This window comes from Myotis lucifugus, unplaced genomic scaffold (genome assembly GCF_000147115.1).
Source record: "Myotis lucifugus unplaced genomic scaffold, Myoluc2.0 scaffold_525, whole genome shotgun sequence".
Classification (NCBI taxonomy): domain Eukaryota; kingdom Metazoa; phylum Chordata; class Mammalia; order Chiroptera; family Vespertilionidae; genus Myotis; species Myotis lucifugus.
Window position 1 is genome coordinate 39,337 of NW_005871573.1, and position 17,617 is coordinate 56,953.

Here is a 17,617-nt window from a genome sequence, read left to right on the forward strand (position 1 = left end):
GGTCCCGGGTTCGATTCCCGGTCAAGGGCACTTACTTCCATTGCATGTGTTCGATCCCCGGCCCTGGTTGGGGCGCGTGCAGGAGGCAACCAATCGATGCGCCTCTCTCACATGGATGTTTCTCTCTCTGTGTCTCTCCCTCCCTCCCTTCCACCCTCTCTAAAAATCAGTGGAAAAATAGCCTCGGGTGAGGATTAACAATAAAATAGCAATAAGACCGCTGCACCATGGCTCCGTGACAAATAGCACTCAGTTCACTAAGAGGCTACACACTGTGGTTGCCTCGTTTTCCCGTCCTGGCTCCAAGGAAGGGACGGAGACGGGGTGGGGAGAGTAAGGGGGGAGGTGGGTGGGTGAGGGGGACTCCTAGCCCTTCTCCTCCCGCCCAGAACATCTGGCCCATTGTCCTTGGAGATAATGGGACCATTCAGGCCCGAGCTCTGGAGAGCAGCCGGATTCCCACACGCAGATGTTTAAACTGGAAACGCTGGCGCTGCTGACGGCGAGTTTCCTGGCTCTGAACCCACAGCGAGCAGACTCTCTCTGCCGTTCCGTCCGCTCTAACGAGCAAACTTCCCAAGAAACAGAAACACCATTTTGTTGGCGGTGTGACGCAGGCGGATTCCTTCTTCTTTATTATTTTTTTTGTTTTGTTAATCCTCGACCCGAGAAGATGTTTTCCATTGATTTTTAGGGAGAGAGTGGGAGGGCCTGTCCGGTGTGGCTCAGTGGTTGAGCGCCGACCTATGAACCAGGAGGTCGGGTTGTGGGCTCCCTCCCCAGCAGGGGGCATGCAGGAGGCAGCCGATCCATGATCCTCTCTCATCATTGCTGTTTCTTCTCTCTCTCCCTCTCCCTTCCTCTCTGAAATCAATAAAAATGTATTTAAAAAAAAAAGAGTGGAAGGAAAAGAGGGAGGAGAGAAAGAGAGAGAAACATCGATGTGAGAGAGACACATCCATTGGTTGCCTCCTGCACGCGCCCCAATCAGGGCCAGGGATGAACCTGCAACCCAGGTACGTGCCCTGGACTGGGAATCGAACCCGTGACCCTTTGGCGGGAGGGCTGCTACTCTAACCACTTAGCAACACTGGCCAGGGCTCCGCTTCATTCTTAGTTTAGAGCCGTCTGAAAGGAACCGAGCCCCCCTTTCTTGGGCAGAAGCCATCCTGTGCCCCATGTGCACGCTGTAACCATGGAAACGTCTGTGGGTCTGACGGTGCAAATTTCAAGCCCAGAGCCACATGGGTCTGGCTTTCTGGTGAGTTACCTGCCTCAGACACTCAGTTGCTAAATGCTGAGTGACATGTCTTTCTTTTCTTTTTTTAAACCTATTCTTTTAATTGATTTCAGAGAGGAAGGGAGAGGGAGAGAGAGATAGAAACATCAGTGATGAGAGAGAATCATGGATCGGCTGCCTCCTGCACGCCCCACACTGGAAGTTGAGCCTGCAACACAGGCATGTGCCCTGACCGGGAATCGAACCGTGACCTCCTGGTTCCTAGGTCGACGCTCAACCACTGAGCCATGCCGGCCGGGCCTGAGTGACACTCCGTAGGCAGCGCACTGAGCCCTCCGGGATTTCCGGTCTGATACTCACCAACGGGCAGGCCCAGGCATCTGGGAACACCTTCAGCTTATTGCTGGAGACATTCAGGCAATGGAGTGACTTGAAAGAATGAAGAAACGTCGCCGGGAGTTCGGTCAGTTTGTTATCAGAAACATCCAGCTCCTGCAGCTTCCGCAAACCGATCCAGTTGGTGGCTAGACGGGGGAGGGAAAGGGTGCCTTGGTCAAAAGATCCTCATCAGGAAGGAGACGACCCATCAGGTCAGGCTGCGGAGGACGGGACATACCACTTTCTTCCTCAAACAATTTCTCTAAGTAGTTTTTCGAAGCCGTCAGCTTTTGCAGCTTCGAGAGGTGCAAGAACCCCGGCGGGAGGTGGGCCAGCTTGTTGCTGGAAATGTCGACTTCTAGGAGCCTGCGGGGGGAGAAGGAAGTGAAGGCATCAGAAGGAGGAGGGAAAACGCTCCTGTTCGGTATCTCTGCGGACACGGAGGCCGCCCTTTCTCCTTCCGCGTGCACGAGGCTAAAGGAGCGTGTGCGTTCGAAATGTAGCGAGACACCGGCCGGTGTGGCTCAGTGGTTGAGCGTCAACCTAGGAACCAGGAGGTCACGGTTCGATTCCCGGTCGGGGCCCATGCCTGGGTTGTGGGCTTGATCTCCAGTAGGGGGCGTGCAGGAGGCAGCCGATCCACCATTCTCTCTCATCATTGATGTTTCTCTCTCTCCCTCTCCCTTCCTCTCTGAAATCAATACAAATATTTAAAGAAAAAAAAACACAGCCAGGGACACAGGCAGCAGAGGTTGGTGCCAGCAACTGGGGTGCAGACCCCCTCTCCCCCGGCTCAAGCTCCCCCCCGCCACCCCCCGCCCCGCGCCCCGGCCCCGAGGGAGGCCCACCTGGAGCAGATGATTTCGTCGGAGGACTGCACGCCGGGCAGCTCGGCCAGGTGGTTGTCCGAGAGGTTCAGCTTCCGCAGGTTGATGAGCCCCCAGGGGACGACGGACGGGAGGGAGGCCAGGCAGTTGGCCGACAGGTCCAGCTCCGTGATCTGGCAGGAGATGTCGATGAGCCAGTCGATGTCCACCCAGGGCAGCTTGAGGTGGGCCCACTTCACACGGAGAGGCTGGGCGGGCCAGAGAGTTAGACAGACAGACGTCAGCGCTCCCCAGACCGGACCGTGTCACCCGCGGGCTGACGGCTGGGTGAGGAGACACCCGTCAATGGCCACGAGTTTGCTGTTCAAATCGGCTGCTGTGCCGCACTTCCCTCTCTGGCCACGAGGTGGCGGTGCGTGTCTTGTCTTCAACTCCTGAGCTAGGTCATCAGACCCCGAACCCGCCCCAGCGCTTACACCAGCGGTTCTCAACCTGTGGGTCGCGACCCCTTTGGCGGTCGAACGACCCTTTCCCAGGGGTCGCCTAAGACCATCCTGCATATCAGATATTTACATGCCGATTCATCACAGTAGCAACATGACAGTGATGAAGTAGCAACGAAAATAATGTTATGGTTGGGTCACGACATGAGGAACTGTATTTAAAGGGCCGGAAGGTTGAGAACCACTGTCTTACACCCTCTCAAAGCTACGAACCAGGAGGTCCCGGTTCGATTCCCGGTCGGGGCACAGGCCTGGGTTGCGGGCTCGATCCCCAGTGTGGGGCGTGCAGGAGGCAGCGGATCCGTCGATGATTCTCTCTCACCAATGATGTTTCTACCCCTCTCTCCCTCTCCCGTCCTCTCTGACATCAATGAAAACATATTAAAAAACACACACATTAAAAACCTCAGCGGACAGTGGAGATCCACGGGGGTTTCTCGGCAGTCCCCTGTCTGCTGTCCGAGGAAGGTTCTAGAAGCCTGAGAACCAGGCGATGCAAGGCAGGGAGACATGCAGGAGGGCTCTGGGCTCCACCGGCCTGTCTCCACAGAGGCAGCACGATGACATTAAAAAATACCAACTCGCCTTGGCCAGTGTTGCCCAGTGGATAGAGCATCGGACTGTGCACGGAAGGGCCGCAGGTTCAATTCCCGGTTAAGGACTTGTACCTGGGTTGCAGGTACGGTTGGAGCGTGTGAGGGAGGCAACGAACAGATGTGTCTCTCTCACATCTCTCTCTCTCTCTCTCTGTCTCTCTCTCCCCACCCTCCCTCCCTTTCACTCTCTCTAAAAAGAATCAGAAAAAAAAATTGCCTTGGCTAGTATGGCTCAGTGGATAGAGCACCAGCCCTCACACTGAGCATGGTGGCGGGTTTGATTCCCCATCAAGGGCACGTTCCTGGGTTGCAGGTTCGATCCCTGGCCCTGGGGCATGTGAGGGAGGTAACCAATTGTTGTGTCTCTCTCACATTGATGTCTCTCTCTCTCTGTCCTCATTCCTTTCCACTCTCTCTAAAAACCAATGGGGGGAAAATACCCTTGGGTGAGGTTAACACACACACACACACACACACACACACACACTCACACACACACACTCACACACACACTCACACACACACACTCACACACACACACACACACTCAAGAACGAGACAACTACTTCACTGCCAGTGAAGTCAAGGGCGTTTTCCGGCCTCGTACATACATGGCAGCAAAGCACCCTTCTCATGCCTTGCCCTCGCCTGACATTCCGAACCCCAAATGCCGGCTCCACCCCCACTGGGCCCCTGGAGAGGCAGGAACACTTACCTCTGGCTCCTGACTCATCGCTGGACCCTGTGGACAGACCCTCCCTTCCGCCGGCAGCTCAGAGGGACTGTGCCGTCCCAGGTTCGAGACCCGGGCAGCCGGACACTCCCCCTGCAAGGTGCTCGCCTTTTGAACGTCACTTGAATAATAAGAAAAAAGTCCCAGGTGCTCTGGGGAAGCCCAGCGAGCCCTGCTGACTCCAGCTGCTCTGCGGTTTCATTTTCTCTTCAGAGTCTTCGCCAAAGGGCCAAGGAGAAGGGAAGCCAGGTATATCTTTCTCTCATCACAGATATACACTGAGTGGCCAGATTATTATGACCACCCCATCAGTACAATGAAGTGAATTAATTATGCAAATAATAATAATAATAACACCTGGAGAGTATTTGCTTAAAAAGTTTTCAATGTTCAGTATTTTTGGATGAAGTGTCAATGAAGTACTGATGGGGTGGTCATAATAATCTTGCCACTCAATGTAGATGCCAACTACTTCTTTCTTTAAAATATATATTTTTTATTGATTTCAGAGAGGAAGGGAGAGGGAGAGAGAGAGATAGAAACATCCATGATGAGAGAGAATCATGGATCGGCTGCCTCCTGCACTCCCCCTACTGGGGATCGAGCCCGCAACCCGGGCATGTGCCCTTGACCGGGAATCGAACCGAGACCGCCTGGTTCCTAGGTAGATGCTCAACCACTGAGCCACGCCGGCCGGGCTAAATGTCACCCTTAACAATACAAGTTCTAATGAAACTTCCTGAATAAGACGGAAAGTTCCCCAAGTCGGTTTGTCAAACTCACGTAGCCTTAGGCAACGTCTCATAAAAACAACACAAAACTGTAGACCAGTTCGGCGAAACGTTACCGATGCAAAAAATGGTCAATAAAATATCAGTGGGTCCAATTCAACAGCAAAAAAAGCCAATGAGCATTTATTACAGAAATTAGAGAGCCAACATCCATCACCCTCATTCATTCCATGAATAAACAAAGCAGAAAACCTCCAGAAATATAGAAATGGGGTTTGACATCATTCAGCAAACTTTCCTAATAAAAGCTCTGAGCAAAAAGAAATAACATGGAAACTACCTGCATATAACAACAGTCTATTTTCCAGGAAATCTATAGCAAACGCCCCTACCTTGCTGCAGGCAAGACCTTTAAAATCAGGAACAAGAGAGAAAGATCTATCATCACAATGATTCCACTTTCAAAATGTCTAGTTATTCACAATAAGACATCCACTCAAAAAAGTTGTATAAATATTAGAAGAGACAAACCTGTTTGCAATTTGCAGGTGACTTGATCCGATACCTAACCCCCCCCCCCCCCAGGAACTCTTCTAAAAACTATTAGATTCAATAAGAGAAGCCCGGCTGGTGTGGCTCAATGGTTGAGCACTGACCTCTGAACCAGGAGGTCACGGTTTGAATCCCAATTAGGGCGCATGCCCGGGTTTTGGGCTCGATCCCCAGTAGGGGGCATGCAGGAGGCAGCTGATCAAGGATTTTCATCATTGATGTTTCTGTATCTCTCCCACTCCCTTCCTCTCTGAAATGAATAAATGTAAATTATTTTTAAAAAGCAACCAACCAAACAAACAAGAAACTAAAGAACTTCTCTCCAGACCAGTAACATCAAGTCGGACGGAAAAGGGGATAATAAAGAATTATATATTTCCATGCAAATAGCGCCTAAATCAATAAAGAAGACACAAATGAGCAACACAGGCCTGGGGCCTTCATGGAGAAAATGACACAATGTCATTAAAGGACAGAAATGAGCATCAATCCAGTCGCCGCAAAAAATGCGCAAAACGGAAGAACAAATATGTAGTAGCAGTCAAGATAGTGTTGAGAAAAATCAAACAGCAAATAGAAAACTCGAATTAACGGAATAAAGAGGCCAGGAGACCAGTGCCGAGACCTCACCAGGCACACAGGTACATCTTGGGGGAAAGTGACAATGGTGACATTTCAATTCACAGGGACAAGAAAGCTTCATTGTACAAATTCTGCTGGAATAACTGCCCATCTATCTAGAACAGAGAGCCAGATCGGCCGCCTCCTGCACGCCCCCTACTGGGGATCGAGCCGGAAACCCGGGCATGTGCCCTGAGCGGGAATGGAACCGTGACCCCCTGGTTCATAGGTCGATGCTCAACCACTGAGCCACACCGGCCGGTCTATATCCGTCTTCTTTTTTATTTTTTAAAAAATATATTTTTTATTGATTTCAGAGAGGAAAGGAGAGGGAGAGAGAGAGAGAGAGAAAAACATCAATCATGAGAGAGAATCATGGATCAGCTGCCTCCTGCACGCCCCTTACTGGGGATCGAGCTTGTAACCCAGGCATGTGCCCTGACCGGGAATGGAACCGTGACCTCATTGTTCATAGGTCGATGTTCAACCATTGAGCCACACCGGCCGGGCTCTCTCCCGTCTTCTCTCTCGGCTTATCCACGGGCAGGGGCTACTCACCACTTTCCCTGAACAGCTGCTGGGCAAGGCGCTGGCCTCGATGAAGAAGCTCCGGAGCAGGTGTTTGCTGGGCTCGGGACTGTCCAGCAAGATGTAGGAGCAGAAGAAAGCCCCGTGGCGAAGCAGGAAGATGGCAATATCTTCATTCCCTGGGGGGCAGACGTGGGACCCTCAGGACGTCTCAGACGTCGCCCCCATCCTGAACAACCACACGTGGCCAGGAGGGGGCGCGGAGGCACACCGCCACGTAAAACGAAACATGTTCAACGTGTGCTGGTTCAAGTTCTCTGTGACCTCCAGGATCCACCGACCAGTGTGAATGTGTCTGGGACTCTGCCCTTTGCGGGCAGGACCGCCTGCCACGGTGCCATTGGCCACAGCCGGTCGCTGTCCTTGAAATCCCCTTGACCGGGTGACACTGGGCAGGAATCAGGGAGGATGCAGACATTTGGTGGCTCAGTGATTGAGCATCAACCTATGAACCAGGAGGTCACCGGTTCGATGCCTGGGTTGTACGCTCGATCCCCAGCAGGGGGCGTGCAGGAGGCAGCTGATCAGTGATTCTCTCTCCTCATTGAGGTTTCTCTCCCTCTCACTCTCCCTTCCTCTCTGAAATCAATAAAAACATGTTAAACCAACAAACCAACAAAAAACCAAATAGCAGGAGTTGTCATGTCTCCACTCAGGTAACTGACAGGCGGGGGTAAGGGTGGAGACACTGTCTCGTATCTCAGAACCATGCCAGTTCCCAGGGGCAGGACTGAGCCGGGACTCACCTGCCTTGATGGCCGCGTACAGGGGTAAGCGCACAATGACAGGGAACTCGTTCTTCCTGACGGCGTAGCTCTCGGGGTCGGCCCCGTAAGTCAGGACCAGGAGTTTCACCAGCCCCAGGTGGCCTCGCTGACAAGCCAGGGCCAGCATCCAGTTCAGCAGCCGCTGGAGGCTGCAGGGACCTGGCGGGAGACAGAAGGGCAGAGGGACAGTGGCCCCAAACGGCACTGGTGGCCCCTACGCTGACCGCCCCCTTGGATCATCAATGAAACCCAGCTGTCCTGTTTCCAGATGGAATTCGCTTCTGCCGAGTTTGATCGAGTTTTCTGGAACAGTCCCTCTGAATCTGCATATTATGACAAACCCACCTGCTCATCGCATAATGCCAAGGGAGGGAAGGCAGCATTCAGAACATGAGATACTGTGCCGGGCTGGTGTGGCTCAGCGGTTGAGCGTTGGACCCAAGTGTGGGGCCCTTGTAAGCAAAGGGCCCCGTGTGGCACCACTGTTGCACATCCTTGAAGCCTGCTCTACACCCCCAAAAATATCCTCATGTTCAATGACCACTGGTAAGGCAATGCCTCAGCCTATAATTGCAGCGATGCCTGCACTTGTACCGTATTGCAGATCCAAGGCCACCGTGGGAAATTAAAGGAGACCAGAGCACCCTGAGTCTCCCAGAAGAAAAATTCAATTGCTACTAAAAAAGCAACATCACACGGCACTTCCAAAACATGTAACAGGATTCAGTGATAAAAAGGACTGAGCTGGGAGTGGACTTTGGTGAGTCGTAATGTATCAATATAGGCTCAACCGTTGGAACAAATGTAGCACATTCATGTGAAATGTAAATCAGAGGGGAATCTAAGGGGAGAGCGGGCCACAGGAATTCTCGATTAGATTTTATAAAAAGGCACATAGATGCCTACAGTGTGAGCACCGGAGCTCAACATGGGTAAAAGTGAGAAGAAATAAGCCTTTTGGGGTGCAGGACCTCCCAATGCCTGTCTGATTCCTAAAGAAGAGGGGTCCCCTGAGTGGGACTTACCTCGGAAAGACTCGAGCAATTCCTGCACGACCTCCGTGTGCCCGAAGTGCGCCGCCACCACCGCGGGGTTGTCGTCCGTGGGCTCGGTCGGCAGCGCCACCTGCCTCTCGGTGAGAAGATAGCGGACGGTCTCCAGGTCCCCGTAGGCCGCTGCGATGCTCAGGAGCTGGCCCTGGTCAAAGCAAACAGCAACAGGACCCCGGGGAGGCCAGCGCTGTGGGAAATCGCCGAGAGAATCGCCTCCGCATGCTTTACCAAGCCCACGGGGAAGGCTAGAGCCGGGCTGTGTGGGAGGGCGCCCCCTCCTGGCCACGCGCGGCTGTTGAGGATTTCAAATGTGGCCCAGAGGTGCCGAGGGTGTGAAGGCACATGCGATTTCAAAGACGTGGCCCCCCAATAGGCAAAGGAGTTCATCAATGATTGTTATGTTAATATCAATTACCTTTAAAATGATGATCTTTAAAAAAAAATCCTCACTCAAAGATATTTTTTAAAAAATATGCCCTAGCTGGTTTGGCTCAGTGGATAGAGCGTCGGCCGGCGGACCGAAGGGTCCCGAGTTCGATCCCGGTCAAGGGCACGTACCTCGGTTGTAGGCTCCTCCCTGGCCCGGGCCCAGGGTGGGGCTCGTGCAGGAGGCAACCAATCGATGTGTCTCTCTCACATCAATGTTTCTCTCTGTCTCTCCCTCTCTCCTCTACTCTCTCTAAAAATCAATGGAAAAATATCCTCGGGTGAGGATTACTCCCTCCAAAAAAATTAATTCCAACAGCATAGATAGTGCAAAATGAGGAGGCCCTCCCCCCCCCCACTACCTCTACCTCCCAAACCCGTCTGCAAAGAAAGCCACTCCAGCCCAGCCCCAGTGGCTCAGTGATTGATCTTTGCAACCTCTGAACCAGGAGGTCACGGTTCGATTCCTGGTCAGGGCACATGTGCAGGCTGTGAGCTCGATCCCCAGTAGGGGGCGTGCAGGAGGCAGCCGATCCATGATTCTCTCTCATCATTGCTGTTTCTCTCTCTCTCTCCTTCTCCCTTCCTCTCTGAAACCAAATAAAAATATATTAAAAAAAAAACACACACCAGTAATTTGATGTTAGTATAATGTGTGTCTATAATCTGGGTCTATAATCTGGTTCGGCAGCGCCGGGTGCCCCGGTTCTGGCCAGAGGGTCCGGCTTGGACCTTACCTTTTCCCGCTGGGAGGCGCACTCATCACAGGCTTCCCTGAGCAGGTGGCGGGCTCTGCTGGGGTCGCCCCGCTTGTACGCGGCGTGAATGTCTTCCGTCCCAGGACCCCGCCCGGCGGGGTCGCCGTCCGGTGTGGCCAGTTTGCTGCCCATGTCCCCGGCACCTGGGTGGAGGGAAGTGCACACAGCATCACCATCACTGCTGGCTCATGGGAATCATTAGAAAGGTTTTTGTTTCTTTAAAATATATTTTTATTGTTTTCAGAGAGGAAGGGAGACACTGGGGTTCGAGCCTGCAATCCAGGCATGTGCCCTGACCGGGAATCGAACCCTGACCTCCTGGTTCATAGGTCGATGCTCAACCACTGAACCATGCCAGCTGGGCTCTATTTATTTATTTATTTATTTATTTATTTATTTATTTTAAATATATTTTATTGATTTTTTACAGAGAGGAAGGGAGAGAGATAGAGAGTTAGAAACATCGATGAGAGAGAAACATTGATCAGCTGCCTCCTGCACATCTCCCACTGGGGATGTGCCCGCAACCCAGGTACATGCCCTTGACCAGAATCGAACCTGGGACCTTTCGGTCCGCAGGCCGACGCTCTATCCACTGAGCCAAACCGGTTTCGGCTGGGCTCTATTTATATATTTATATATCCAACACTTAATTCTCTCATCCTCACCAAAGAAAACATGACTAAATACTGTCAGTCGATTCAAAATCTGTGGCATTCCCTGCACGCCCTATAAAAGACACTCAGATCTTATTTGCACACCCATAGCATTTTAAAAAGTCACCTACATCCACATGGCAGCAGAAAGTGAAAATATATCTATCGTCCTGGCTGGTTTGGCTCAGTGGACAGAACGCCGGCCTGCAGACCAAAGGGTCCCGGGTTCGATTCAGGTCAAGGGCATGTACCTCGGTCGCAGGCTCCTCCCGGGCCCGGGCCCTGGTCAGGGCTTGTGGAGGAGACAACCAATGGATGTGTTTCTCTCTGTCTCTCCCTCTCCCTTCCACTCTCTCTAAAAATCAATGGGAAAATATCCTTGGGTGGGGATGAACGAAAATAATAACAACAACAAAATAAAATAAAAATGTATCTATCAACGCACAGTTCTCTGCAGAACACACCCAAGGCAACTCCAGGATGCTACCTACCTGGTCATCACTGTTTAACGACCTTCCCAGAACATCCTCCAGCGCGTCCCCATGTGGCCGAAGCCGGAGGGGTGCGGGGGGGGGGGGCACGGGGACGGACCCTCCCCGCAGGTCACACCCTCCTGGGCCCGCGGGGTTCGCCCACCGCAGCTGGGACTCGACAGGCCTTCCTCGCGGGGGACGCTGCCGCCTCTGCCAGCTCCGGCTCCAGAGGCTCAGCCTGCGCTGCAGTTTCATCTCTGGGTCGGATTACGGTGAAATCCAAGCCTTTCTTCCTTCGGGGAAGATGCTCACGGCGTGGAGGGCGGCGTGACCCCCAGGGTGACCCTCGCGGTCATCCCTCCCCGGCTCCAGATGGCGGGTGCCCGGCCCCATCATGCCAGGCCCCTCGGACCCCCGGCATCGGGACAGCGATCAGCGGTGGCCTTCACCGGGGGCCCGGCTCCCTCACACACAACAGACACGTCACACCCAGCCCAGCCCAGCCTCGCAGCCCAGACAGACGGCCTCTCTGTGGGTCTCCCCACCTGGCCCCTGGGGACGCCGTGTCCGCTCGTCAAAGGCGGATGGATGGCGCTACGGGGTGGGCACAAGTAGACTGACAGCCGTGAGTGCGCCAGACACACAGCTGGTTCCTGGCTTATTATTTATTTACTAAGGACTGTCTTCTGGATGATGCTGGGGAGCCTACTTTCGCCCAGCCCTGTGTATGTGTATACACACCGATCCCGCGGCGGGGTAGCACACAGAGAGCTGCTATTTTCCCTGGAGATAAAAAGTACAAACGAGCCCTGGCTGGTTTGGCTCAGTGGATAGAGCGTCGGCCTGCGGACTCAAGGGTCCCAGGTTCGATTCCGGTCAAGGGCATGTACCTTGGTTGCGGGCACATCCCCAGTGGGGAGTGTGCAGGAGGCAGCTGATCGATGCTTCTCTCTCATCGATGTTTCTAACTCTCTATCCCTCTCCCTTCCTCTCTGTAAAAAATCAATAGAATATATTAAAAAAAAAAAAAAAAGTACAATCGAGCCCGGCCCGTGTGGCTCAGGGGTTGAGTATCGACCTGTGAACCAGGAGGTCAGGGTTCGATTCCCGGTCAGGGCACATGCCCGGGTTGTGGGCTCCATCCCCAGTCAGGGGGCGCGCAGGAGGCAGCCGATCCATGTTTCTCTCTCTCTTCCTTCCTCTCTGAAATCAATAAAACATTATTTTAAATAAAAATATATACTTTCCAGCTTAACCAAGCAAAATTTCGAACCGGATTCAACTCGCTATTGGCCAAGCTGGGCACCGGGGAAGGAAGACACGATCGCAATGCAGAGGGACATTTAGAGTGAGGCACCAATGTATTATTTTAATATATTTTTTAAAATTGATTTCAGAGAGGAAGGGAGAGGGACGGAGAGAGAGAAACATCCACGATGAGAGAGAACCATGGATTCTTTTACCGAGAACTGTGTGACCTGTGCTGAAACCCCGAGCGACGGAAATGTTCGCCCATGACCCTGGCCATCGGCTGCCTCGCTCAGCACGGCCAGCGGGCACTGAATCCTCTCGCTCAGCGCGGACAAAGGTGCCTCAGGCCCTTCTGGATCCTGCTTTCTGAGAGCAGCTCCATGCGGTCCCACGGCCCATGTCCACACCGCCTGCCCTGGGGTCTGGCCGCTTCGGCACAGGGGCAGCGGGGTTCATGTCAGGTCAGCGGCCAGCCTGACTCAGGATAGTACCCGGGGCTTTCCAACTCCTACCAGCAACCGAGGTCTGTGCCGTGACCGGGAATCGAACCCACAACCTTTGGGCGCGCGGGAAGTTACACGAAAGTAGATATAACCAGAGTCACCCATGCCAAAACACGCTGAGCCTCACCCACTACACAAGAGAAATTCAGCCCTAACCGGTGTGGCTCAGTGGATAGAGCGTCGGCCTGCGGACTGAAGGGTCCTGGGTTCGATTCCAGTCAAGGGCATGTACCTGGGTTGCGGGCACATCCCCAGTAGGGGGTGTGCAGGAGGCAGCTGATCGATGTTTCTCTCTCATCCATGTTTCTAACCCTCTATTCTTCTCCCTTCCTCTCTGTAAAATAATCAATAAAATATATTTTTTTAAAAAAAGAGAAATTCATATGAAACCATGCAAAACACCCTGTTTAACTAAATTTCATTTATTTTTATTTTCCCATTGACTTTCAGGGAGAGTGAGAGAGAGGGAGAGACAGAGAGAAACATCGATGTGAGAGAAACACATCGATGGGTTGCCTCCTGCACGCACCCCGACCAGGGCCCGGGCCAGGGAGGAACCTGCCACCGAGGTACCTGCCCTTGACCGGAATCGAACCCGGGACCCTTTGGTCTGCAGGCCGATGCTCTATCCACTGAGCCACACTGGCCAGGGCCATTTTTTTTCTAAAGACAGAAACAGTCCAGGCGAACCCCCAAGGCAGCCCACGGCAGCCTCCCTGCCTCCCGCCCCTCGCTGCGGGCTGCGGCAATCGGGCCGAGTTCCGACAGCGACGGGGAATCCCAACACGGACACCAGCACCCAACCATGTTCCCACAAGCTTTTGAGGAAGATGAAGGCCGTAAAGGAGAAATGCCCGGCCTCACCCACCGAGCCTGTAGGCTGGGCAGGCAGCGGAGCGGCAGGAAGGGAGCCCTCCCCACCCCGCTCCCCCCCCAACCCCCAACCCCCCAGGAAGCAAAACAGAACCGAGTTTCCAGCTTATGGAGCCAAGGACCCGGGACCCCTGGGAGCAGGACCCCCCGGGGCAGGGAAAGACGGGCAGATCTTGGGCCTCAGAGTCCCCAAGGGGAAGTGGGCAGAGACAAAGCAAGACAGGGTCCTATCAGATCCGAGAGCTGGCATTTCCTCTTTTTTTTTTTGGTGAATTCTCACCCGAGCATATTTTTCCCATTGATTTTTTTTTAGAAAGAGTGGAAGGGAGGGGAGGGAGAGAGAGAGAAACATCCATGTGTGAGAGACACATAGATTGGTTGCTTCCCGCACACACTGAGACGGTGGGGGTTGGGGGGAAGGGCGGGGATTGAACCTGCAATCCAGGTACGTGCCCTTGATCGGGAATCGAACCTGGGACCCTTTGGTTCATGGGCCGTTGCTCTAACCACTGAGCTATACCGGCCAGGGCAGAGCCTACATTCCTTTTTCATCATCTTTTTTTGTTGTTGTTAATCCTCACCCAAGGACATTTTCCCATTGATTTTTAGGGAGAGTGGAGGAGAGAGAGAGAAACATCGATGTGTGAGAGACACATGACTGGCTGGCTCCCCGCACGGTGCCCAACTGGGGGCGGGGATCGAACCTGCAACCGAGGTACATGCCCTCGGCCGGGACTCGAACCCGGGACCCTTCAGTTCTCAGGCCGATGCTCTCACCACTGACCCAAACTGGCCAGGGCAAGAAGTTATTATTTTTTTTTTTCCTTTTTAAAGTATTTTATTAATTTTTTACAGAGAGGAAGGGAGAGGGATAGAGAGTTAGATATATCGATGAGAGAGAAGCATCGATCAGCTGTCTCCTGCACACCCCTACTCCCCAACTGGTGATGTGCCTGCAACCAAGGTACATGCCCTTGACGGGAATCGAACCCGGGACCCTTCAGTCCGCAGGCCGACGCTCTATCCACTGAGCCAAACCAGCTAGGGCGAAGTTATTATTATTATTTTAAATATATTCTTATTGATTTCAGAGAGGCAGGGAGAAGGAGAGAGAGAGAGAGAGAGAAACATCAATGATGAGAGAGAACCATTGATCGGATGCCTCCTACACGCCCCCAACTGGGGTTCGAGCCCGCAACCCGGGCATGTGTCCTTGACCGGAATAGAACCCAGGCCCCTTCAGACCACAGGCCGATGCTCTATCCACTGAGCCACACCAGCTAAGGCAATAAGTTTTTTTTTAAAAAAAAAAACACAGCTTTGAACAAGCCAAAGGAATAAGAAAAGGACACTGGGACTTGCAGACCTTCTAGAATGTTCCTTGTCCTCCTCTGGTCCATGCTGGGTCCGGGGGAGGGGAGGACCATGCTCCGAGCGGCGGGCTGCTGACGCCAGGACCCCTCACAGAGAGGAGGGGGGCGTGAGCCACCCTGGGGATGTCCGTCCGCCCCTCTGTCCATCCCTCTGTCCGTCCGAGCACCCCTCACCCCCCATGCCCAGAAGTCTGCTCCCCGAGGGGCCTGGGCCCGAAGGATCTCAGTTTCCTCCCTCTCCTCTTTCCAGGCAGCCTCCCGAGCCGGCCGGACAGGTCTGTCCACTCCGACCGTGGTGATGGACAGGAATGTGTCATGGCCCTGTTTGTCAGGACGGATTGCCCTGCAGGCTGGCCCAGGGCTCAGGCGAGGGCACAGCCCTGACAACCTTACACGCCTTCCTTCCTGGGATACAGAGTGAGGCCGAAACACGGGACAGATACACACACACCGGCTGGGCGCCACCGGGCAGCCGGCAGGCCATGCACTCACACATCCCTGGCCTGGGGCAGGGTGAACTGTGCTACAGAGACACAAGCGGGGGTGGGGTTGCTGGTCAAAGCAGGGAGCAGTGGCCCTGGCCGGGTTGGCTCAATGGATAGAGTATCAGCCTGCGGATTGAAGGGTCCCAGGTTCGATTCCCGGTCAGGGCACATGCCCGGGTTGTGGGCTTGATCCCCAGTAGGGGACGTGCAGGGGGCAGTCGATCGATGATTCTCTCTCATCATTGATGTTCCTCTCTCTCTCTCTCCCTCTCCCTTCCTCTCTGAAGTCAATTTAAAAAATATCAAAAACGAAGAAAACACACACACACACACACACACACACACACACACATCACCAAAACCCCCCAAAGTAAAGCTATGTGTTTCATTCCCGTTTAGATCTTTTTCTAAACTCCACCTGGAAGGGTTCTTTTGTTTCCGTCTCGCCCCTTCCCTTCCCCTCTCTCTAAAAATCAATGGAAAAATATCGCCGGGTGAGGATTCACCAAGAAAACCCCGAAGAGATATATCAACGTCATTTCCAAAGCATGTCAGCCTCCAAGGGTTTTTATTATTATTATTATTTAAAAAATATTTAAAATACATTTTTATTGATTTTCAGAGAGAGAGAAAGGGAGAGAGAAAGGAACACCGATGAGAGAGAAGCATCACGGACCGGCTGCCTCCTGCACACCCCACACTGGGGATGGAGCCCGCAACCCGGGCACGTGCCCCGACCGGGAATCGAACCGTGACCTCCTGGTTCCTAGGTCGACGCTCAACCCCTGAGCCACGCCGGCCGGGGCTAATTTTTAGAATTTAAGTGAGAATCCCCAGATACTTTTTATAATAAACAAGTCCCCCCCTCACAGCCACGCTAGATCCTTCCGTTGAGAACCCCTTGTGCTCCCGTGGCCTGGGCTCCCCCGGGGACACGCGTGGCAGGTTCGGCCAGCCCCATCCCTTACCATTGTGCGTGTCCATGGCGCGTTCTGGACGCACGGCTGACCCCTCCGGCCCCACACACCAGTACATGCTGGGCGGTCGCCCCGACATGCCAGCCATGAAGCCTCGGGGTGGCCGCTCCCCCAAATCCGTGTTGGCCGTCGTCACCGCCGAGGCTGCCGGAGGTGGGGTCGAAGGCACGGACGTTCGGTCATGGCTGAGCAGAAGGCCGTCTCGCTCTGGTGGTAAAAAGAAAACCATCATAAAATCAGAAAGCTTTTCTTTTTTTAAAATATATTAATTATTATTTTTAATTTTTTTTTAATCTTCACCCGATGACATTTTTCCATTGATTTATAGAGCGAGTAGAGGGTCGGGGGAGAGACACAGAGAGAGAATCGTTGATGTGAGAGAGACACATTGATTGGTTGCCTCCTGCACGCACCCAGGGCCGGGGAGCCTGCAACCGAGGTACGTGCCCTTGGCCGGAATCGAACCTGGGACCCTTCAGTCTGTGGGCCGACGCTCTATCCACTGAGCCAAACGGCCTAGGGCTAAAGTATCTTTTTATTGATTTCAAAGAGGAAGAGAGGATCAGAGGGAGAGAAACATCAATGATTAGCCACCGTCCTCAGAAACGGAGAGAGATATCGCGCAGCTAAAAAAAAAAAAAAATGAAGGTCATGCAAATGATGTGTGAAGGTCAAAGGCGAGGATGATCTGTGTCCCGTGCCAGCCGGGTAACCTCAAGGCGAAACTTACATGGGCCTCAGTTTGCTCATCTATTAAAAATAGACACGCACCCTCCTCCCGGGCAAGCTCACTGGGCTGCCGTGAGGGTTAAGATGTCTACACCAGGGCCAGCTCCCCTGCGAGCAGGTTCTAGAACGGCCCCTGAGCCAAATCAGCTCGCGACGGGGACAGGGGGAAGCAGCACCACAGAACCTCCGTGTTACAGCCAAGCTGGTGCCCAGCCGGCCTGGCTCAGCGGTCGCCCGATGAACCAAGAGGTTGCTGGTTCGATTCCCGGTCAGGGCACGTGCCCGGGTTGCAGGCTCCATCCCCAGTCGGGGGCGTGCAGGAGGCAGCCGATCCACGATTCTCTCATCATGGATGTTTCTCTCTCTCTCTCCCCCTCTCCTTTCCTCTCTGAAATCAATAAAAATAAATATTAACAAAACCAAACCAAGGCTCCAGCCCTCGCCGGTTTGGCTCAGTGGATAGAGCATCGGCCCGTGGCCTGAAGGGTCCCGGGTTCGATTCCCTGGTCAGGGCTCATGGGGGCA

The 17,617-nt window shown here is 53.4% G+C and overlaps 1 protein-coding gene across 1 annotated transcript in view; it reads right to left on the reverse strand.

Moving 5' to 3' along the window:
• Window positions 1-16,566, reverse strand: part of LOC102430688 (leucine-rich repeat serine/threonine-protein kinase 1) — a 46,576-nt gene extending 30,010 nt beyond the window's left edge. Inside the window, exons 1-8 of the mRNA XM_023745232.1 lie at window positions 16,355-16,566; window positions 9,752-9,915; window positions 8,562-8,733; window positions 7,516-7,695; window positions 6,740-6,888; window positions 2,467-2,693; window positions 1,857-1,984; window positions 1,601-1,764 (exon numbers count right to left, since the gene is read on the reverse strand). Coding sequence (XP_023601000.1) covers window positions 1,601-1,764; window positions 1,857-1,984; window positions 2,467-2,693; window positions 6,740-6,888; window positions 7,516-7,695; window positions 8,562-8,733; window positions 9,752-9,915; window positions 16,355-16,451 — 1,281 coding nt within the window. The 5' untranslated portion in view covers window positions 16,452-16,566. The remainder of the gene's footprint in view (window positions 1-1,600; window positions 1,765-1,856; window positions 1,985-2,466; window positions 2,694-6,739; window positions 6,889-7,515; window positions 7,696-8,561; window positions 8,734-9,751; window positions 9,916-16,354) is intronic.
• Between the last annotated feature and the right edge of the window lie 1,051 nt (window positions 16,567-17,617).